The sequence below is a fragment of the Lycorma delicatula genome, chromosome 12, assembly GCF_047948215.1.
Source record: "Lycorma delicatula isolate Av1 chromosome 12, ASM4794821v1, whole genome shotgun sequence".
NCBI classification, from domain to species: Eukaryota; Metazoa; Arthropoda; class Insecta; order Hemiptera; family Fulgoridae; genus Lycorma; species Lycorma delicatula.
In genome coordinates, this window is record NC_134466.1 from 52,198,931 (window position 1) to 52,224,701 (window position 25,771).

The 25,771-nt window shown below is 30.2% G+C and overlaps 1 protein-coding gene across 5 annotated transcripts in view; it reads left to right on the top strand.

Annotated features, from left to right (window-relative positions):
* The window catches only part of LOC142333437 (E3 ubiquitin-protein ligase RNF13-like), a 114,959-nt gene that overhangs the window by 70,788 nt on the left and 18,400 nt on the right, over positions 1–25,771 (top strand). For 4 of the 5 annotated variants that reach the window (XM_075380532.1, XM_075380530.1, XM_075380533.1 and 1 more), the window contains exons 6-9: positions 3,770–3,884; positions 18,019–18,193; positions 21,909–22,120; positions 24,704–24,917. In XM_075380532.1, the coding sequence (XP_075236647.1) occupies positions 3,770–3,884; positions 18,019–18,193; positions 21,909–22,120; positions 24,704–24,917 (716 nt within the window). The remainder of the gene's footprint in view (positions 1–3,769; positions 3,885–18,018; positions 18,194–21,908; positions 22,121–24,703; positions 24,918–25,771) is intronic. The other variant, XM_075380534.1, reaches the window with a different exon arrangement.

Below are 25,771 nucleotides of genomic sequence, written 5' to 3' on the forward strand. Positions count from 1 at the left end.
TCATCTGACACTTTTTCTTCAGGTTTTTAAACTGCAATCTACATTTCATTATCACTAAATTATGGGTGCTATCATTGTCTGCTCCAGGATATGCTTTGCAGTCAAGGAGTTGATTTCTAAATCTTTGTATAACCATGGTATATTCTAGTATCACCAGACTTTTTTCACGTGTATATTCTTCTTATGAATTTTAAACTGGATGTTGGCAATTACTAAATTATACTTCATGCAAAACTCAATAATTTGGTCCCTTCTTTCATTCCTTCTGTCCAGCCCGTATTTGCCCACAAGTCTAGTAGTGAACACGTCTTCCCAAATCAGCTGATTCGGAAGTCGAGAGTTCCAGCATTCAAGTCCTACTAAAGACAGTTATTTTATAATGTATTTGAACACTATATTGTGGGTACCGGTGTTCTTTGATGGTTGGGTTTCAATTAACCACACATCTCAGGCATGGTCGAACTGAGACTGTACAAGACTACATTTTATTAATATTCATACATATCCTCTAAAGTAGTACCTGAATGGTAATTCCCAGAGGTGCTAAACAGAAAAGAAGAAAGATCCCACAGATTGATCTTATTGCTAAGGTGTAGGCCGCGCACATTGCTTGTCCCTCCTGAGAATTTAGGAGACTTTGCATTAAAGTCTCCCACCAATAATGTACTCTTATCTCTTTTCCACTCAATTTCTTTGCCTAACTCATCAAGAAATGTTATAAAATTCATCTATGCATGTCTTCTGGGAGTGGTAGCAGGAAAATACTATCACTCCATCTAAGTCCGCCCACACAAAGCCGCCATCGATCTACTTGCAGCTATCGCTATACTGGCAGCTGGGATACCGATTGTCACATGCATCAGCTGGTCTACTTTCCATATTTTCCCCGCCACCCTTGAGACGTTTGGTTCTGACATTAGTATCACATTCATTCTTCCTGATGGCCATCTCCCAGCAGAGGTCCATTGCCGGCCTACTTCTATTTGTATTAAGTTGTAACAACCTCATTTTGATGCCTTACACACCAATGACCTGTGGCCCTCCCTACCACATAAAGCGCATACTGATGGCTCTTCGCACGGCACCCTTCTGTGCCCAGTCTTCCTGCAATTAAAATATAATTGGGATCTATCCTTCCCTCTGCAGTTTGCCGACAAATGCCCTATGTCCCAGCATCTGTAGCACCGTTCTTTGAACTCTCTTATTGGTGCCCTGCAGTTGACTCATCCTATCGGTATCTACTGTTTGATTAGTCTCTTTGCTACCATCATCTTGGTGATAACTGTAACATTTTTTGTATATACATAGGCCGGACATGTGGACGATATCTTAAAATCGCCCATCTCCCCTATAACTTGCGCTATTGCATGTTGAATCTCTTTCGTTTCTGTTTCAATATCTTTAATATGTACCACTGTTTTGCATCCTCTTCTCAATTAATATTTACCTGGAGGTCTGCTGCCTTGGTTCTCAATGTTGTTTTTAACTCTACTGCTTTTAGCGCATATTTAACTTGCATGTACAATTCTTCTCTTGCCGCTCTTCTCAAGGATAGGAGCCTGCCTCCTCCCTTGTCAGTGACCTCTTTATTGTTTTCAGCAAACCAGAATATGACCTGCCATCAGCCTTAATAACTATTGTTCTGCTGTCTTGGACTGGAGGCATTGTTCTCATTATACCTCGTTTTTCGTGTTCTAGTTCCTCTCCTTATGCTGACAATACATATACTGTAACTAGGTCTTCAGACTCCCTATACAAATGCCTTAATATCTTCTTGATTGCTACACCTAGTCTACTTCTGGGTATGATCATGGTTGTTGCTTTTGATTCTGCTTTTATTTTTCTTAGAGCTTCTAAAATTAAAAATTTATCAGATTAATCTCAAAATTAATCAGAGATGCTTCTTTTCCGTGTGTGTCTGCGTAGTGCATAGTGGGCGACCTTTGCTGGTGACTGGGGCTATCACCTCCCGTAACAACAGTATTGTCTTTTGTTACGACACCAGGTTTTATAATTCGTCTCATCATTGATTACGCAGTTGTGTCTTCTTTGTCTTGTTTTTTGGTTAAGTCAAAAAACTGACCAATGTCTCCTTCAATTTTACATAAGTTGTCTATTACCTGCACATCCTTTGTCAACTTAGCTGGCCATCTCCCATTCATGAGTTTGTTCAATTCCTCATCAGTTAATTGATCATTAGCAGATCTATGATTTCCCTTTCTTTGTTGTCCTCTGTTTGGGTTGCCTGTTTGATTGCAGCAATTGGCAGTGACATGTCTTTTAGCTCACAAATGAAGCATTTTAGGACATCTGTTTATATGAACTTTCTACGTTATTTTTTTACAAGTAGAATAGGTTATGAAAGTCCATGGAGAACTTCGTGATACACCTGAATAGGTATATATATTCAAACATTAAGATCAGAAAATTAATACAGTCATTCCTGATGTAATCTATACCTGATGAATATCTTAACTGATGAATATCAGTTAAGATATTTAATTACTTACCAGACATAAGGACCTTGTACTGCACACTATGAATTTTATATTTAAATGGTTTAGTACTGGCTACCCAAGTCCAGTATAAATTTAATCCTTCTAACATCAAAATTTTAATCTTTAGAATTGCTCAGTATGACATAAAAAAATAAATGAGGATAGAAGAAAAATACTGTTGCTGTACCGAAGGAAAATTAAAATAAGAATAGGATACCTTACTGTAAATGGTCATAAAGGTTATACAGGATTATTCAAAAAGAAGGAGCAGATTTTAAATATTTATTTCTAATGAACGACAGTAGATAGAGACACATACGATACAACACTGAATAAAGGAAAGTTTGAAGTTTTATTTTATGCATTCAACATGAGTACCATTTGTTATGCGGCAAACATCGAATCTGTAGTCCATTTCTTGCCACACATAAATTAACTGGTCTCTGGTTATTGAATTCATTACTGTAGCAATTTGATTTCACAGATCTTGAAGAGTAGCAGGCATAAGTGATACATACCTTTTATGTTCCTCCACAGAAAAAATTGCAGGAGTAAGATCTGTTGACCTTGAAGCCACTTAAGATGAACAAGATCATGTTACCCACCTCTTCTATTTCATTGCCTTGCAGTACCTGAAGTAACTGCAACTTATACAGCTGCAGATTTTTTTAAGCACACATTATACCGTTGATTGTGGAATTCCAAGTTCTCTGCTTCTGGATTTTCTAGGGCTTTGTGTGAAAGCAGTTCGGATACGCTCAACATTTTCATCTGATGTGAGAGGACGACCAGTGCTTTTTTTTTTGTATATGCAACCATCTTCTATAAATTTCTTGTACCAATTATAAATCTGTTTATGACAAGACGACTCTTTGTTGAACTTACAATGAGATGCACACTATACTGAAACAATATATTCACTCTTTGCATACTGCAGCACACAAAACGACTTTTCCTGTGGCGTTGCCACTTTCTCATAAACAAACCACAGTGCCACTTTGGTCATTGAAATGAAACTAATACTTAAAACTTTGAACTCTCCTCTATTCAGTGATGTATTATACGTGTCTCTATCTATTGTCGTTCATTAGAAATAAATATTTAAAATATACTTCTTTTTCAATAACCTGGTAGGTGAATGGTAGTGTAGCCAGTGTGTTAATATATAATTTTTAAAAATTGTTTAATTCCTAGTTCATATAACTTTTCTTCATAGTTTTATAATCATTATTGTATTTTATAAAATTTCTGTTACTATTTTTATGTTTCAGATATTTTATTGTAATAGATGATAATTCACCTGACATCAATAAGCATCTTCTGGTGCCATTCGCTATTGTGGTTGGAATTTGCTTCTTCATTATGCTAGGCTTCATGGTCGGTGTGGTTAGTATTATTATAGTCGTAGTTAGCTTCCATTGCTGTTTATTAACCTGCTAGCATTTTATCCTGTTAACATTATTAATTTGTGTTTAAAATTTGTTACTCTATTAATTTTACATAGTAATTCCTCATTTAACATCTCCTGTTTATGCGATTTCATTATATTGTCGTAATACGTAATTATCTTATATGCCACATTTTATATTATATCATTTGTGCTTATTATGCAGTGAAGTATCCTGAAAATATTTTTCTTAACATGAATAAGGATATATTAAATATTGATCAAGAAGTAAAAATAGTTCTTATTTTTCTGAAAATATAAGAAGTATCACTTATTAATGAACTACCAAATAAGAATTTAATAAAAACTGTAGAAAAATTATGAAATAGATGATGATATTTTCTTTCATTTTGTGATTGTGTTCTTTGTCTACAGAATTTCATTTCATTTCATTGATGAAGTGCTGCTTGCAATTTTATTTAAAAGGAGATGAAATTCGCAATCATTACTCTCCAATTGGGGAATTTTAGTAGTGTAACATTGGTACCACTTTGTGAAACAGAAGTAGTAAATCTTATCTTATGTAGAACTTTTTGGTCTAACAAACAATTAGATAACTAATTTCCATGTTGTAACTGTATTTAAAGTCATTGTAAATAGTTTTTTTTTTGAAATTTTTACTATTAGTTATATGCATGAGCAACATATTAATGTGAAATTTGTCCAAACTTGGAAAAGATTTACTGAAATATGAATTATTAAAACAAACTTATGGTGATGAGTGTTAAAGCTAAGCCTATTGTTTTTACTGGTTTAATTTTTTTGAGATAGACATAATTCTCTTTATGATATTTATTTCATTGGTAATGGTGGTTCAAGAAGGCTTGAACCAGGATAGTTTCCTCTCATCTTACAAAAGTAATGAGATTGTGCATCCTAATTGTTTGTCTATGTGGTAACTAGCTGATGAGTGCAACCAGAAACTAATAGTTTAACCAGGAAACTGGTTATAGATCAAACTGTGAGCAAAGTTTTTTAACATTGATAAAAATGGTGCCCGTGATGACAAAATCTTATAACATAATGGTTGATAATGTTGGTTTTTGGTTACATTTTAACACTGAAACTAAAGCTTGGTACTACAGCGGTCAGTAAAAATTCACCAAGCCAGAAGGCATGTTTGATCAATGTCACGAGGTCATTGTTGGGTAAAGTTAACAAAAAACACATAGCTCGTATTTGCCAAAAGAAATTGGACTTTAATTATGTAAAACAACTGAACTTATGTTAAAGCATAACCTTAAATTAAATAAAAATAAATTATGAAATTAACATAACTTAATTTCACATAAGAAATATCAACTGAAATCAGCATATCAGTAATAATAATATTAAAATGAGAGAATACATGAATATACATTTTTTAAATACACAATTTAGCAAAGCCTGAAAACAAGAGAACATAAAATACCTTATTTTCAATTAGATACTTAAAACATAACATCAATAGAAAAGTGTAACTGGAAAACAGTTGCACTACTGACATATACTATAATATGAAAATTAGCAATGAACAGATGTCATTAACTTAGAAAAAATAAATTACAATAAATTTTATTATTGGCACTGGCCTTTCCTGATTTATGAACAACAAACTTATCATTAAATAATTAAAAACATGTAATTCTAGTTTAGTATAGAAAAAAGGCCACAATCAGATTCTAGTACAAAAAGAGTTAATTACAATAATCAGATTGAAATAAATAAACATATAAATAGAGTTCCTTTACTAGTAAGCTTTCTTGAAAATATAAAATTACAAAGAAGTCCTAAAACATAACTGCACATCAGGAGTAATTTGCTTTAGGTTAATTTACAAGAAGTATTATGAATACAGTTCATGAGTAGAAAAGGATTAATCTCGGCGATTAACAAGTTACAAGATTAAATTATAGAGTTAATTACCATATCAACAAATTGTAATAATAGAGCACGTAAAATAGGTAAGCCACCTATCATGATTGCACTTAAGTGAATAAATGGTTTTTTAAACTAAACTTGAAATCGAAAGGCATAAGGTATAATGAACTGAATGTTCCACAAATTTTAATGATAAAATAACTGTTGAACGTAATAAATAATGAAAATTGAACTTGCCTGTAGCACACAAATATTAGCAAGAGACGAACTCGTGAATGAAGGTAAATGAATACATATAGTAATCCTGGGCGTAGTCCACACTGGTGCATCAGGAATACAGAGGTGAGACGTGGTTTAGAGGTAGAATAATACGTAGCATCTCAGATATGTAGCAACGAGTTTGGAGAGATTCTGCATCGATGAAAATGCAATCAGCAGCTCGAGAAGATTCGGCGTCGATAGAATTGGCAGTTTGTAGTGATTGAAACACTTTCCACAGAGACGTAATATAGAATTTGAAGAATAACTTACGAAGAAACGAGGCAAAACAAAACATAGAGATTGGTGAAATTACGAGACACTGCCGAGTAGAGCTAGAGAATATTTAGACGGAGAAATACCACAACGTTTATGCGAGTATGAATGCGATGAAAATATTATCACAAAGTTTGAGAGAGAAAAGTCAAGTCGACTGTGCAGGATGAATGTTGGATCTACTCTGCCGAAAAGATGGCGTGACAGAAAAGAGGGGGAAACCAAACCTAGGCAGTGGGCAGGAGAGAGTGTGTGTAAAAAAACAAGAGATGTGTGCATGTATTAGTATGGGAATGAAACAAAAAGGGAGTGTATGAGAGCAGCAATAAATTTGTGAGAAATGAATGCACGCGGTCACTAAGGATGACAGAAGCAGACAGTCTGGCCGGCGCCAGAAATGTCGAACATGAAAACAAATAATCAAACAGAAACAAATATGACAAGCCCAAATACGAAACATAGTAAATAAATTTACCAAGCCTGAAGCAAACAACATGATCCAACCCTAGCTTTGAATTCATAGGAAATAATGCAACTTTACGCAATGGCGTAAACAGTCATATTAATAATTTTTTATGGTATTATCATTCTCTCTAAAATTTTACATGAACAAAGAGTAAAATTACATTGCCAACATGAAGTTTTATAAAGACTACAAAAAATGTCAACAGAGAAGCCCATACTTAGGTGAGATATGTTTTGGAAACTTCACCATGACAATATGTCTGTGCATTCAGCATTGTAAATCTGCAAGTTAGTGAAAAAAATGGATGAATCTGTTTCTGTGGCCTTTCTACTTTTTTTACCTAAACTTACATCAGAGTTAAAGACTCTGACATAAAGATAAAGTTAAAGAGTTAAAGATTAGACATAAAAGATTAGACATTAGTTAAAGATTTGACATAATTAAAGAACCCAACAAATTTTACAGAAGACAATAATAACTGAAGCTTTTTATGACTGTTTTCTGAAATGGAAACTACTATTTAGATTATACAATAGACAGTTTTTGAAAAACCGGTTTGTATTATGCCTCACATTCTATCAAACAATATAACACATAATGATCATTTACATGATATATTTAACATTTTTATAAACCAATTAAAATTTTTCTGCCAAAACGCTCCAAACAGTCATGACCTCTCGTATGACATCACGCCTTACAAAACAATCAGATGTTTAGTAGAGTGTTTCAGGTGTTTTGCAAATTACAAAATTTAAAATGGATTCCAAGTTTTACAAGTACTGTGTAGTGCCATTGAAAGTACTACCATTAAAGCTCCAAATAAATTGTTTATTTAACTGTATACAATTTTGCACAAACTTAATGTTCCGGGCATATTTTATATTTAACTGTACATATTTTGCCATTATTCTTTAGCTGTACGTAGCTTACAGCATCCATCTCCATATGTTGCTCTTGAGGACTTAAAAGCAAATTTAGCCGTTATTATATCTATTTAATTATGAAATATGTTTTTCTTCTGACAACTAACCTCAAAAAGAAAATGGTCAAAATTCGTTATATGCCCACTTAATAGCCCATTGACCAATAATTAGTTAGTTAGTTCTTAGATGGCGCCATGTGTGAAAAAATGTGTTTCAGAGCACTAAATCAATAAACCACATAGACCACTGAAAACAACAAACTGACGTTTTGCAAGACATGATGTCATGCGTTCTGAGTGGTGTTTTATGTCACATGACCAACGGGCTGTAATTTTACTTAATTATTTCTTGAAAATGTTAAATAATCTTAAATAAATTAACAAACTTGGTTCATTTTCAATATTTTTAGATTAAGACTAATTGTATAAAACAAAATTCTGTCAGGTTTTCCCTTACTGTTATCTAGCCTGGAGGAAACTAACTAATGGGTGGCAAGACTAGAAGCACTAAGCATTATTTAACAAAAGTCAAATTATCTTTTTAACAGAACTACATATAAACCATAAAGGATTGTCAAATAAAGCTTAAAAATACTACTATAAACATTAAAAACAAAAATTTAGAAAAATATTGTTTTGCTTTCTTCTAAATACAAATCCTGCTCAGTGTTAGTATATATTTCATTTATCAAAATAAACTGTTCATACTGTATTCCCACAGACTTTGAAATTATGTATATAGTGAGTTAATCATGTAAAAAAAAAGATTGTCAAAAATTGTGTTTCAGTTGTTCCCTGATATCTATTAAAAATCATAGTAGTCATAATCATAATCATAATAGTCTATTAAAAATCATATGTTGAAATATGTCCTTAACTACTAAGCAATGTAGGCTATTTTGCTCAGCTGAAAGCAGTTACAGTATAAATTTGACTAATAAATATCTTGTACTTAGTTTCTGGATACAGCGTAAACTAATCTTTTAACTCTAATTTAATTTTGTTAACTATTATACAGTGATGTTCTTGGCTGTATATACATATGATTCTTTTTTTTTCACTGTTGGTAGTGTAATCTTCTCAATACCAATATCATTCAACTTTTTAATAACTGTCTTTTAAAAGGGCTATTCTTCTGTAAAACTTGTGTACAATTCATATAACCATTCTAATTAACTTTATTTAACTTAAGGAATATTGTTATTAATGTTATGAGAAAAAATTTAATATAGATTTTTGGCTAAGAAGTAGTTATTTGACTAAATAAATTGTAGTGTACAATCAAGTGCAAAACTGTTACACTTTATATCCAGGAAATCATTCTGTATTCTTTTTGATATTTATTTCAGTTCTTTTTAATCTCAAAATATGATCCTTTCCACCAAAGCTGGAGTTTTTAAGATGCTACTTTTTTTAAAATTTTAATTGATTGTAAGATTATTTTGTCTTTGGAAAATGTTGATTTTGTTTTGTTTATTTTTTGTTTTATTTACATGTTTACGTAAAGACTACGCTTTAACTATAAGAAAACTCTATGAATGTATTTAATTCAAAAGTTGTGATCTGTTTTGTAGAGTTATGGTGACCGAACTTGTACAGGGTGTTGAAGCTAAAGATATCTAAAAATAACAGCTTATATTAAGAGAGCCAGTTAATATAACTAAATAATTTTTTTTTTATTAAACACTACAACTTGCCAAGTTTTAATGCAGGTCTGTCCAATGTGTGCACCTTTTGTAGCTCGGTAGATGTCTAGATGATAGTCTAATTCTTGCCATGTATCTAGGAACATCTATGGCATTATTAGATCAACATCTACAATTCTCTGTTTTTAATCCAAATATTGAACCTTTCTTAAGTACACACAACATTTTAATAAATCGCCAAGAAAAAATCCAAAGGAATGATAACTGGAGATCTAGGTGCCCGTGCAGTTGGACCTCCTTGTCTGGTCCAACATTCGGGGAAAGTGTTGTTCAAGACCATGGTAACATCTAGATGAAATTCTAGTGAAGCACCATCTTGTTGGAAGCTGAAGCCTGCAGAAATCTGAGAAATAACAAGGTTCTCAATATGTCTAGGAACATGTGTCCTGTTAACAGTAGGCTTCATGGAAAAAAAAATATGGACGGATATTTTTGTGCAGTCCTAACTAGACATTGACTTTTGGTGTGTCCCTTTCATTTTCGATTATTTTATGGGAGTTTTCAGTACCCCAAATTTGACAATTGGGTCTTAACTTTCCTGCATGTATGAAAGGTTGCTTCATCACTAAATAACAACGTATCAATATAGTTAGGATTGTTTTCAACTGGTACATTACCTCTGCAGTAAATTGATATCGTAAGCGGCAATCAATTGGTTTACTGTGATGGGAGTCATAACTTTTACACTCGTAAATGGAACCAACTCGCTTATTGTAAATGTCTTGAACAAGAATGAGGATTTGCAGTTTGTAACTATCTCACCTAATTGATTTTTCAGGACCTGTAGTGAATGCATTGTGTACACAATACAGTCTTTTCACTAACTGACACTTTTGGATGATTTCCAGTTTCTGAAACCAAACTTCCTGTCTCTCTTAAAGTCATATCCGTTTGATGAGTAGACTTGGTTGTAGGAGGATTGGCATTCCATTCAGTTCGCACATGCCATTAAACTTGTGTAGCTGATGGAAACTCTGCTAACCAAAGCACATACTGAACCTTCTGTTGTGAGGTCCACATCTCAGTTGATTATAATCGCATTGCGAGTCAACTTGTCTGCGCATGCATATTTCGCTGACATTGAGAGTATAAGAACAAATCTTGGAGATATTTTCTGTCAAATGAACCTATATTTAAGAGATTACGACGACTAGTTTTCTAAATATAGGCCGTTACTTTCTCGAAAAATATTTGGGGTACTTGTTTGTTATCGCATCATCACTTTTTTTGATACAACTTCTTTGCCAAAAAACAATGTATTATTACAGTATATTAAACGAAAAATGTATTTGTTAGCAAGCAAAGCGAACGTAGGTTATGTTTATTTAGATTATGTTGGCTTTACTGACGAATTGTATGTATATCAACATAAGCTAACCAAACATAACCTATGCTTGCTAACCTCGTCTGATTAATGTTAAATATGCATATTATGTAGTACTAATTAATAACATAATATTGTTATTGCATTGCCACTTTTTTTGGTGACAAATGCTATAAAATGAGTAAAAATATGTTTTTCAAATAATATTATCTAGGAATTACATGATTTTCGTATGTTCCCCACCAAGAAATATTATTATAATAATTATACGATAAAAATGTTAACCTTTGATTTGGAAAATTTGTTAGTATGTTGTTTGCCAATATTCCATAAGTGTAAAGAAAAACACCCTATGACTTTCAGTTTTAAACATCGTTTTCACTGCATGAAAAGAGATCATAGAAAGTATACATATTTACGCACAGATAACACAGGTAACAATGGAAAAGTTGTTTGAAAACTAATAACGGATTCTTATAGATTTTTGTGTGCTGGTTTCAGGAAAAATGTCAAAAAATTCCACCACACACCATTTTTCCGAATCACAACTTTTTCACAGCATGCTTGGTCAGAGATTTTAGCCTTCCTAAAAATTCAGCAGAAATTTTAGGATCTAGATTAAAAGAAAAACTTACTGGCCCGTTGCATTTTTTCTCAAGGTACAGAAACAGAGAAAAAGTCTTTCCTTCGTACTTTTCTGAAGATGGAAGATTAATTTATTGTAACAATGTTGTTGGTATAATGGAACAGTTGAACACAAAGTACGATGTGAGTGAATGGAAGCTGTTTATTGACTTATCCAAAAGAAACCTCAATACTGTTATTCTTCTTTATGGCAAAAGATATGCTTTAGCGCCAGTAGAACACACATTGTTTCTGAAAGAATGCTACGAGAATTTTGAATTAGTTTCATCTAAAGTGAAATATTGTGGTCATGAATGGATATGTAGTGACCTAACAGTAATTTCTATGCTTCTTGGGCATCAGGGAGGATAAACCAAGTATTCTTGGTTCTTGTGATTGGGACAGCTGGAACAAGAAAGAACATTGGACCAGAAAATAATGGTCATATTAGAACCTGGGAGCAAAAATATAATATGGAAAAGTTTGGTTGATCCACAGAAAGTTCCTCCTACCTTCACTTCATATCAAACTGGGATTGATAAAACAATTTACAAAGGCTCTATCTAAAGAAGGAGAATGTTTTAAATACATATGCCATAAGTTTTCACAACTGTCAAAAGCTAAAGTGAAAGAAGGCGTTTTCACTGGTTCAGATATTCGTAAACTTTCTAAAGATCAAGTCTTTCAAACCAAAATGGAGGACATTGAAAAAGAAGAATAGAAAGCGTTTAAAAAATTGGTAAAGAAATTTCTTGGGAACAATAAGGACCAAATTTTAAGTTCATAGTAGAAAACATGCTTATGAAATTCCAAGACATGGGTTGTTTGATGATGAAGGTGCATTTTCTACATTCTCATATTGATTACTTCCCCAAAAATCTTGGTGCTGTAAGTGAAGAACAGGGTGAAATATTTCACCAAGCTATAAAGGAAATGGGATGCAGGTATCAGGGAAGTTGGAATGTGAACATGATTGCAGATTACTGTTGGTGCATCCATAGAGACGATCCGCAACTAACTGCAACAGAAAATGTGACCTGAGAAGCAGTGAAAGGAAAAGAAAAAGACAGTATAAGTCTTCATAGAGGTAAGAAAATGTACAAAAATCCTCTTTTTTAAGTCCTATTACTTTTTTATAAATAAAAAAGTAATAGGAATACATATACAATATGTCTTTTTTCCATTTTCTTTTTTAGTATTGTGAAAAATTCTTACATGATAGAAAAAAAATGGTAGCCACATTTGAAATCAGCGCACAAAGTAATATAAAAATCAGTTATCAGATTACAAACAACTTTCAAATTTGTTAATTTTGTTTAACGTATGTAATTGGTTCGAAGGTAGTCTGTTAACATTTGTAAAAATCATTAGATTTGCATACTGTTGGTGCTATGAATTGACAAGTGTAAAATGGTGTGGATGTGAGTTACAAATGAAACAAAACAGTGTAATAGATTGGAATAAAATAATGATAGAGTGATAGTGAAATGATGGAATGATAGTGTTCATTCTATTCAAAATAGTGATGTATCAAATATTGGAAGATGATATTGTCTTCAGTCATTTGACTGGTTTTGGTGCAGTTGTCCAAGATTCCCTATCTAGTGCTAGTCGTTTCATTTCAGTATAATCCCTACATTCTACATCCTGAACAATTTATTTTACATATTCCAAACGTTGCCTCCCTGCACAATTTTTTCCTTTTACCTGTCCCTCGATGCCTTAATATGTGGCCTGTAAGTCTGTCTCTTCTTTTAACAATATTTTTCCAAATGCTTCTTTCTTCATCAGTATTCTGCAATACCTCTTCATTTGTCATTTTATCCACCCATCTGATTTTTAACATTCTCCTGTAGCACCACATTTCAAAAGCTAATCTTTTCTTCTCAGGTACTTCGATCGTCCAACTTTCACTTCTATATAAAGCTGCGCTCCAAACATATACTTTCAAAAATCTTTTCCTAACATTTAAATTAATTTTTGATGTAAACAAATTATATTTCTGACTAAAGGCTCATTTCGCCTGTGCTATTCGGTATTTTATATCGCTTCTGCTTCGTCCATCTTTAGTAATTCTACTTCCCAAATAGCAAAATTCTTCTACCTCCGTAATCTTTTCTCTAACTATTTTTACATTCAGTGATCCATTTTGTTATTTCTACTACATTTCATTACTTTGGTTTTGTTCTTGTTTATTTTCATGTGGTAGTTCTTGTGTAGGACTTCATCCATGTCGTTCATTGTTTCTTCTAAGTCTTTTTTACTCTCAGCTAGAATTACTGTATTATCAGCAAATCGTAGCATCTTTATCTTTTCACCTTGTACTGTTACTCCAGATCAAAATTGTTCTTTAACATCATTAACTGCTAGTTCTATGTAAAGATTAAAAAGTAACAGGGATAGGGAACATCCTTATTGGACTCCCTTTTTTGTTACAGCTTCTTTCTTATGTTCTTCAATTATTACTGTTGCTGTTTGGTTCCTGTAAATGTTAGCAATTGTTCTTTTATCTCTATATTTGAACCCTAATTTTTTTTAAATGTTGAACATTTTATTCCAGTCTACATTATCGAATGCCTTTTCTAGGTCTCTAAATGCCATGTATGTTGGTTTGTTTTTCTTTAATCTTCCTTCTACTATTAATGTGGGCGCTAAAATTGCTTCCCTTTCCCTATACTTTTCCTGAAACCAAATTGGTCTTCTCCTAACACTTCTTCTACTCTTCTTTCAGTTCTTCTTTACAGAATTCTAATTAAGATTTTTGATGCACGACTAGTTAAGCTAATTGTTCTGTATGGAATGATAGTAAAAATTGATAAAAGTTTATTTACAAAAAGGGAAAACAATGCTGGCAGAGTATTACCACACAGTGCCTTTTTGGTAACATTTATTGCTAGACAAAGGAGTGTTTTATAGAAGTAGTGCCTGATCGATCTGCTGTAACACTTTTGAATGTCATAAAAAGAATTAACGATGGTACTGATGTGTATTCTGATAGCTGTAGAGCATATCAAACTTCCACTCTAGAAAAGGAAGGCTTTCGTTGTGCAAGTGAATCTCAAATTAATCTTGTAGATCCAGAGAGAGGAGTCCACACTCTAAATATTGAAAGATTGTAGGATTCTTGCAAATTGAGGAATAAAAACGTCGTGTTATCATTTGAAGAGTTATTTAGTTGAATTCATGTGGTGTAAAAATATTGGGAACGACGACAATATATTTTAATTCTATTATCAATAGCATTTCCAAATTTTATCATTCGAAAGTGTGATGTATTGTGTTTGTATTATGGTGCTCATGAATTTATTCTGTATTTATGAGGTGTGAAATGATGAAATGATAAATGGAATGATAGTGTTCGTTCTATTCAAAATAGCGATGTATCAAATATTGGAAGATGAGGAATAGTAGTTGGTGTTTTGTAATTTTTATTTTTCATTAAAAAATTTACTTTTTCCACCTTAAATAAACATCATTTATTTTGTCATGAAATCTGAAGAAGTTGCTTAAAAAAGTATCAGTGCAACAACAAAGTACCATATTTAATTCTAAAAAACATAATTTATTTATTGTTAATTTACTTTTCTAATATAAATATTAGGCAATTTTGTATTAAAAGGATGTTTTAATAAATAGAGTTAGACTTATTTTGATGTTTTAACTCAGTTAAAGACTTTTACTAACTGTGATTAATATTGACTGTATTATTTGGGTTATATTATGAATTGTGGTTCTTTTAAACTAACCTCTAATATATCTGCTGCTAATTTGTGGGATTTTGCATAAATAAGATAGATTTTTTTTTTGTTGAAATATTGCGTTTCTATGTACTAATTATAGAATATATTAGTATTATTATACAATACATTATCGTAGAATATATGAATATTATGTCTGAATTTAATTAAATCATATAAGAAAGATAGTTTTTACAATTAGTTAATTAATTACCAATATCATTAAATTCTATCAAATTTATTATCAATAAGTGTAATATTAACTCACCTAAACTGATGTTGATCTGCTTTTCCCCAAAATATGGTTTTGTTTCAGTATTTATTATTTCCATTTTGTAAATAGGCTTATCACATAAAATTACATGTATTTTTTGTGTTCAATTTGTATTTGCTTGTTTTACTTAGCTCTTACATTTATGAATATGCATTTAGTTCATTTTTATAAAAATGAACTAATGAATTTTTATAAAAAAATGAAAAGAGAAAGCAGATTTAGAAATGAAATTGGTCAGATAATTCATAAAATATATAGATGGATTCAACTTTTATATCTCATCCCTTTTTTTGGTAACAGAGGAATTTAATAATTATGTCTTTTCCAGTATTTCGAACATCAGTAATATCGATCCTTTTCAATCAAAGCCTTTCACCTTAATGGTTTTATTGATGGTTGATTGTTGTTTGAATGGTTTTGTTGATGAATACATTTTTTTTCTGTCATTCCCTAGGAAGTTAAAACTTGTATTTTAAATATAAAGAGTATACAATAAGTACATAATGATAAAATCCCTGCCAGTATTTTAAAAGCAGTTATAATAAGTGCCATTATAATGCCAGTATTTTAAATTATAATATTATTTTCACACTTACAAATTTAATTAACAGAATTTTTAACGTATATTTTCCAGCTGCATTAAGATTTTAATTAATTACCTTCAGCAGAATAGTAGGGCAGATAATTTACAAAATTACTGGCCATTTTCATTATTATCCATATTCTCTAAAGCGTTTGAAAAAAGTATGGAAAATAGATTTAACATTTCTTGAAGAAGCATAATAACATATTAAAAAACTTTCATCATGGTTATAAGAAAAAATTGCCTACTGATACAGCCATTTCCCAGTTTTTAAAAAATGTTTTAAATTGCAAGTTAACAAAAGATCTCTTTTTCAAATTTTTGTCATCTCGATAAAGCACATGTCTGACAAAAAACTTAGTAGATATAATATCGAAGAAGCTATTTAAATGTCTTATAACTCTGCTTTACTAAGTGTAAGCAGGTAGTTGAAATTCCATCTTTTGGTAAGAATACAAATGTAAAATTTTGGTCCTAACGCGATGTAATTTTGGTATAACGCGAAGTGCCTAAGGGAACTGTTTTCAATCACTTGCTTTTTTATTGTTTATTGACTTGGCCTCAGAGTATGGAACAATTGACTTTATCTTCTTTGCAACTGGCACAACTGTATATCTGTATCTCAAGATAATTATTTTAAAGAAATTGAAAGTTTTACAGTAGTTAAAAAAATTATTCATTGAATGGATTGCAACTATCTAACTTTAAATATGGATAAAACCATTGCACTTTGTTTCTCAGATAGAAATAATACTGTTGACCACATAGATGATAAAAATAGAATAAAAACTTTTATTAATGATAAAAATAGTATTTCTGTTGTTCATAAAGTAAAATTTTTTGTTGTTTTATTTAATGAAAAGTAATCTTGCGATGATCAGATTGATATTTTTGTAACAAAATCAAACCGTTGTTTTACTTTGTACTGTCTTTATAAAATATTAAGTTTATTATCATTATTAAATATTTATTGTTCTTAAATATATTACTGTCTAAACTACAATGTCCCTGCTTGACTCTACCTCAAAGTCTGAACTCGTTTTCAAGATACAAAATTGCACTTTCAGATCATTGTTTAGTGCTCATAAGTAAGAGTCATTAGACCATATTTAGAAAATTAAATACTGTATGTCATTTATCCTTGTGTTTATGAATACACAATCTTTTAAAAAGAAGTAATTTAGAAACGTATTTTTAAAACATAACAGTATCCACTTTTACGAAAACCAGACAACAGAACTTTTTCATTTTACTCCACACAATACTTCAGTTTATGAAAAAGGGCCTTAATATCTTTCTGTTCCATTTTTAACAAATTATCTAACCATTTAAAACATTTTTGTACAAATCTATTTGAAATAAAATAAAAAAATTATGTTTTTAGAAACAATATTATTCTTGAAGATACATTTTTTTTAATAATATTAATGAAAAAATTAAAAACCTTATTTTTTTTATTATCTCATCCACTATGTTCAAATAATCTCCAGTGATGCTTTCTGAACTATGAATTATTTTATAGTTATTTTTTATATTTAATATTTTCATTTGTTTACGTTAACATGTGTTTATATTTTATTTTAAATAATTAATATGGATATTAATTACATCAGTTTTTTTATTTTTCAATTAATTTTACCCTTTGCCGATGTGATTTACATAATGTATAATTATGTAAATCAGAATAAAAAATATTCTTTTAATTTTATTTATTTATAATAATGATGCTGCTATCATCCTTGAAATTTTTACATGCAAGATCCTAATTCTACACTATTGATCGATCAATGTTGTGCTGAATTAAGAATTCAATTGTTCTTATTAATGAATCCAAAACTGTATCAGAAGAAATTTTAATTCAGTGTTAAATGCTGCCATAAATAAATAAGAGCCTAAGACAGCACTTTGAACACATTCCTTTGATGTGTGTTAAACATGTAGTAATAAATTTTTATTTATTTTATTAACCATTTTCTTATTAATTAACAAAAACTCCTGTTCTTCAGGGATTTTTTCTATAAATTAATGTTCTATTTACAGGTTGTTAAATGTATTCAAGATAGAAGAAGAGCACGTAGGCATCGTTTACCAACATCATCGTTAAGAAAAATACCAACTGCTAAATTTCAAAAGGGTGACCCTTATGATACATGTGCCATTTGTATTGAAGATTTTGTAGAGGGCGATAAACTTAGGATATTACCTTGTTCTCATGGTTTGTAATTGTACTTTTTATTTTTTTATCATGTTAAATTATTAGTGTTTTGTTTTGGGGGTAAAGTACTACTATGATAAATTGTATTATAATTACTTAATATTATTTTAATTAATATTCTAGAATTTATCTCAGTGGTACTTTAAGAGAATAGGATTTATGTAAAATGAAATAGTACTTGACATTTTAATCATGACATTTTTAAAATAATTTTATGCTTTTCAAAAAACTTTTCTCAATATTTAAAGTGTGTTGTATGTGTGAATTGTAGGTGTAAATTTACTTAATCATTTAGTCTGTAAGTCATTCATTTAGTTTGTAAGAAACTCTGCCTGTACTTTAACAATTTATAAAACACTTTGAATATTATTTTGAGGTTACATGCTTATTTTTATTTGCTTCATTTACATTGCTATGTTGATTATTTATTTATGTTGAAGAAAGGCTTTATATATATATATATATATATATATATATATATATATATATATATATATATATATATATACAGAGTGTTTCTAAAATGGTGGGCTGGGTATACTTTTTCGAGTTCTACTTGTAAACTAAACAAAAAATATCCTTAGGAAAGATGGCAATTTCTCCGTTCTTCCCAGTTTGCCATTTTGTTATTTATATAAAAATTTATATCTCAAGTTCAGATAGAGGAATCACATTAATATTTGGTAAGCGTCTTGGTAATAAAGTTTTAAAATTATCAAAAAATCAGGACTTAAATACTTTTGCAAATTACAAAATGGCAGTCATGTTTATTTTTTAATTCATTATATCTCCATAAATATTAGTTTTATCAAAATTTGTATTATTTCTAAAATAACAAGCCTTTTGTTTTGAACAAAATGGCATTTTATTTTTTAAAATTGGTTAACAAATAGCCAAATTATGGCAGAAAATTGATGTTATAATTTTATGTCTGTTATCATGTCCCTCACTTTATGCTCAATTCGATAAAATGTTAATTGTTTTTATTTATTGTTAATTCTAATATTGTAAATTAGTATCAGATTAATTAATCATTTTTTTCACAATAAAATTTAGTACCCATATTACATTATAGTAAAAAAACTGATATTAATTTTTCACTTTTGAATAATTTTACCCAGCAACTATTATTGCTGATCATGTTAACAATGTAAAAATGAAGCTTTTTTTCAACAGGAATGGTGTTCAAAACTATCACAACCAGCATATCTGGAGCGACAAGACTCCTCATGTTACCTTCCAAAGTAGCCATCAATAAAGATTAACCCTGAACATTTGGGCAGGTATTTTTAATGACTATCTTTTGGGTCCTGTCATCTCACCAGATTGTTTAAATGAAGAAAATTATCTTGCTCATTTAACTGAAAATCTGCCACATTTTTTTGAAGATCTACCTCTACAATTAACAGGAAATATGTGGTTTCACCGTGATGAAGCTCCAGCACATCTCAGTCAGTTGGTATCAGAAATGAAACTTTCTATGAAAAATGGATAGGCCACGGAAAACCAGTGCCTTGGCCTGCCTGATTACCTGACAGACCCTCTTGACTTCTACCTGTGGGGCCATTAGAAACTTTGTTTTATTGTTTATTCAACTCATCATTTTGAGGATCTTCAACAAAGGATCAAATTGAATTTCAAAAAATTAGGAATATTCTGGAATTTTTGAACAGTTAAGATATTCTCTCAGAAAAATACTAATTGTGTCCATCATTTCTAATGATGGATACTTTGAACATCTCTGATAACTTTTAACAATTGTTAACTGTTTATTTACACCTAATGTTCTACAATAATTATTAACGTAAAATTATCACAGGTAGTTGTTTTATTTGTTTAATTATTAGATCTATTTTTGTGAAAAAATTATTGCTTAACCTTTTCAGATCATGTAGCCTTGGAACTGGTTATGTGCGGAGTCAGTTTTAAAATGCTGTTACAAAATCATTTTATATGGGATCTAAGTCGGTTATTTTTTTTTATATTCACAAAGGAATCAGTTTTATTAGACAATTTGAAAGACGTTTATACGATGTAAAATGTTTTATTTAGACTAGAAAGAATATGACCATTTTTTTCTCAGAAATGTGCTTGTGTGTGTGACTTGTGTATTATAACTGCTATGAGGATTACGGATTTATTTATTATTTATAAAAATAGCTTATCTTACTAGCAACATATCGATGTATTGAAACATATAATAAATTATGATATACGGCACACAAAAAAAAAAGAGGAACACATCGATTCGTAATGAGTAACAGTATACAGTAAAAATGGTTTTTTATCAATCTGAATAGCCTTTTGAGTGGTGGGGATTTTTATAAAACGTAGTTTTCTGAATCTACTTTCACTTATACTAACATATGTTACTAACTGTGATTTATGATACGGGTATTTCATCATATTTTCCCCAATTTTCAACCGATTTGCTTGAAAGTATTATTTTTAAAATCAGCAAACTATGTTTCATAAATACAAAGCAAAAAAAAAAATTTTGCTAATAAAAAACGCGGTAGAAATGCGCAAAAATAATTCTGCAATTAAATTATCATAATTTTTGTACTGTTCAATTTTTTTTTTTGTTACAGGCATAAAAAATATCCAATCGTAACTGTTTTTTTTGTCAGAATCTGTTAAATCTCTTTAATATACTGTAATTTTTTGACATTTTTTTCACAAGAGGGTAGCATAAGTCTATGAAGGGAGGCAATCAGATACCAACATATTTTCGTGGAGCGGTAATTAACCGCGGATCATTGTGGTGGGAAAAGGTTAATTGGATACTAATTTACAATACTAGAATTAACAATATATAAAAACAATTAATATTTAATTGAATTGAACATAAAGTGGAGGACATGAAAACAGACACAAAATTACAAGAAGATTATGGACAATCGAAACCTACCAATACATGAGGACATTGAGGATGCCAATCATGGTCGCCTTCGATCTAGAAAGCCATCTATCAAAACAGCAGCTGCTGCCACAGAGGAAGGATTCAACCTAACTGACACCTGGCATTAAAAATGGATCACAATACAGAATAACCAAATTCCACATATTACTCAAAAGCCGCCGGGTTTTGACTTGCCATGTAAGACATGGTCAAGGTTAAACAGAATAAAAACTCAGCATGGTAGGTGCGCCTATTTCCTGTATAAATGGGGTAAAACACCTACGCCCTTTGCGAGTGTGGTGAAAATCAAACTGTTAAACACATCACAGAAGTTTGCCCTAGGACAGCTTATGAAGGGATTCCTGAAGATTTCTTGATAGCGACTCCAGAATCAATAGCTTGTATTAATTTGTTAGATGTTTGTAATTTTTTACTGTAATTGGTGTAGTGTCTTGGTACGCTAAATAAATAAAAATCTATATATATATATATATATATATACTCAAATCTGTCAATAGTGAAGCATTGCCAGGACTTCTAGTATAATTAATAAATAAATAAATAAGTAAAAGGTCAGAAAATTAAACTTCCTGAGAGGAAGATCATTTATTTTTCTGGAAGGACTTAGGTCACATTGTGACAAAACCCTAGAGTTATGAAATGAAAAGACACAGATATATTTCAATGTTTTATAATTATTATACTGATAATATAACAAATTTTTGGTTTATAACAGTATAATACTTCATTATATTGAATGTATTTTATAATTTTGATAAGTTATTCTCAGTTATTATTTTTTTTTTTTTATAGCTTATCATTCAAAATGCATTGATCCATGGTTAACACGAAACAGGCGTGTATGTCCTATATGCAAACGTAAAGTGTTTGCCGCTGGTGAGAAGCCACCAGCAGGTGGTAGCAGTGGTAGTGATAGTGACACAGATGGTGTTATAGATGATAGAACCCCTTTAGTACTGCCATCGGGACGGAATACCCAGGGAGGAACATTTGATAATTTGTCTGTAAGTATTTGTTGTTTTATTTTTATTTTTATTGGAATAATATTTTATTAATTTTATTCTCCTTGTCTTTTTCTCAATTCCCTTTTCTTATAGAAATCAGTTGCAAAATTCATCGTACTAGGTTTTTGTAAAAATTGAATTTAAGTTAAGAATATTTATTTATAGAATAAAGCCTATTGCTTAAAAACTGTCATCAATTAGTTGAGTGATTCATATGATATTCTGCATATCTTGTACCAATTTATTTATACTGGGTTCTTAGGAGGACATGAACTCCATTCACAGAGAAAGTGATTCTTACACTTCTGGATTCCTAGACCATGATATGTAGTTTATTTAAAACCAAAGAGCAAAACAGTGGCCAAGAAGTTATATTGAGAATTGAACAGCATTACAATATAACTGATCCAAAATGACCTCATTTTTACATTATGTACTGTTTAAATCTTTCGTCCCTTTTTCTTCCAACATTGAAGAATCTTAAATTCTCTTATAGATTTTGAATTATGTATCTTAATTTTTTTACTTATTTTATTTTGTATTATATCATATTTTTTAATAATAATAAAAAATTGTAATATATTAATAACATATCTTTGAACATTTAAGAATTAGTCGACGTAGAAAGTATTTTAAACTGTAAAAGTTTTATGTTTTTCTAATATAAACTGAAAATTTGTAAGGTATGGTAAGGTAAAATTATTTGTATAAAAGTAATAAAATCTTCATATTAATAATAAAAAAAAATAATTTAACTAACATATGTTAAAAAGTATTTACAAAAGTTTAAAATATTAAAAAGTGATTTCAAGAATTTTGACGCATTGAAATGAAATTTAATAATTAAAAAATACATGAAAATATCAGTAAAATATTTTGAAGTTTTAATATTTACTCATGCAATCCATGTCAACAATCTTCACATTCATTTATAAAAAAATAAAATTAACACTAAATTAACAGAAGTCATCAAAATTAATCTAAATATTAAAAATAATTTTTTTATTACTTCCTTGTACAAAGTAAAGGAAGTATTTTATTCGTGAAAAATGTCACTTTCAGATTTAAACAGAAATATCGATTTTGACCATCCCTGAATCCCTGTCTGTATGTACGTATGTATGCATGTATCTTGCATAACTCAAAAATGATAAGCCATAGAATGTTGAAATTTTGAATTTAGGACTGTTCTAACATCTAGTTGTGCATCTCCCCTTTTGATTGTGTCCAAAAAATTTGGATTTTGAACTTAATTTTTCTTAATTGCAGTAATAAGCCCTCATTTAGAGATTTTTAACGATATGTCATAAGTGGTATCTATTTTCATTGATTCCAGAGTATAGCCAAATAAAATTTTAATTAATGAAATATTTGGATCTTACAAAGGGAAGGCACATAGGTTCAAATATGACTTAATTTTTTTTTTTTAACCTCTGATTGAATCAAAGGATATGAAAAAAATCAGAAGTTATTAGTGAAATAAAATTTTATGTACTTTTCATTTTAATTCAAAAATTTTTACAGAGGTTAACAATTATTAATAAATCAATATTTTTAAATTAAAAAAAAAAAGGGAAAAAAATATATGTACTGAAGTCAGATTCGAACCGATGTGTGTATGGTTACGAATCTTGACACGTTCTCACTTACACCACATAACTACTTGTGCGACATGAAACAAAATTAATATATAAACTAATATAAAATGCTGATATGGACACCACAAAAAAATATGATGTTCACCCTGATGCAATCGTGTAACTGTCCACTTTATCAACGAATTGGAGGATCATATCTCACTTTCAAAGAAATAAGTTTAAATGAAGTGCAGCAAAAAATATGTATATGTAATTTAATAGGTGAACTAAGAAGTCATGTGGTGTCCAAATCAGATTTTTTTTTTTTGTTAAATGTTGATTACGTATCAAATTATTTATTTTGTTCGACTGGAAAGTCTTTCACTTCATTTGTGTCATAAGCTTCTATGAAATGGGTGGCACTCTGAAGGCAAAAGAAATGTAAAAGTTATTTTTTCCAGTGTTTTACTTTTGTATAGATACACTTTAACAAAATGGTTCTTTACTAACATCTAATTTTGGACTTGGTGCTTGAAAAATGTCAAATAACGTGAAATAAATGGCCATATTTACCTCTAGTCAATTCATGTACACTATCTCCACAAAGTGAATATCCACTTATGCTCTTTACCTTAGTACTATAATGGCACTGAGTGCCCTTTCTTACTGGCTACATAGCTTATTAGTAATTGTAGGAGATAGTACTTTATATATCTGGAAAAAAAAACATGAAAAGTTATATAAAAATTCAATTTTGAAGAAAAAATTAACTTCGTGCCTTTTACACAAGTTTTTCCTTGTATAGAAGCACAGCTTGTGATAACAGTGCTGCCTGGAATATTATTGATTAACTGACTGTAAAAGATCATAAAAAGATCTTTTAAAAATATTTTATCTATTTATAAAATGAGTTGTTCATTAATTTTTTCTATTTAGTTTTTACATTTATTTCATTTTATCATGTCGATCAACAGATTGAATTTCAATAACTAAACTTTTTTTCCAGGAGAATCCTCTAATGAGACAGGGTCCACCATTATGGCGTCGCCACTCATTTTCATCTGCTAGTACAAATAGTGATTATGTAAATACTACATCAAATTCATCTGTTAATTCACATGTATCTGATATTGAAACTGATGCAACTACAGCTACAAATACGGGTTTTCTTAGCACATTATCTAATCAACTTGATGAGAGTAATGTAGTCCCAGGAAATAGTTAGTATATAAAGCATTAAAATTATATATATAATTATAAATTTTGATAATGCCGTATTTGCTTGAATCTAAGCCGCACTTTTTCTCCTCTTTTAAGTATAAAAAAAATTGGATGGGACCTGAAATATTTTTTTTTTAATTAAGAAAAAGTTAAAGATTTTTAAAAATTCTTTTGATTATTTGTTTTCTAATTCCTTAAGTATTGTACATTATTACAATTTAACATTATCATTTAAAAAAGACTAATTGAAAATAGAAACGTCCTCTCCCCTGAGTTAATTTCATTGAAAATTAATAGTTTTAATCTATTTTCTTAGTCAAGACGTTTTTCAGAATACTAACGGGATCATTAGTGCAAGGAAGGGACAAAAATGAAACCATTGATTTTGTTTAACGGTTAACAATCTGTTAGTTTTTTAGTAATATCTGGAAAATAGCATTGCCCTGTGGTAAACATCAGTACTTATTTAGTCTATCTTAAAGCTTAGTTTTGTGTACTTACCTGTTTCCATTTTTTTGCTATTTGATCTTTTATCATCCATATTTTTGTCAATATTATCAGTGTACTAACAATGCCATCAAAAAGAGTTCACTGTGAAGCCAGTATAAAAAGAAAGTTGATTTCACATGTGAAAAAAAGAACAGGATAGAGAACTGCCACAAAGTTCAACAATTTTAGTGACATACATTAGATATCATGGTAAACTCACACATCATGAATTATAATGCTCCTCTACCCTCCTTTACATTGATATGACAAGTAATTATACAGTATCTTTACAAAAAGTGAAAAAGAAGTTTACCAGTTGCTCCAGGATACAAAAAACAACATGTAAGTGTGATGCTTTGTATTA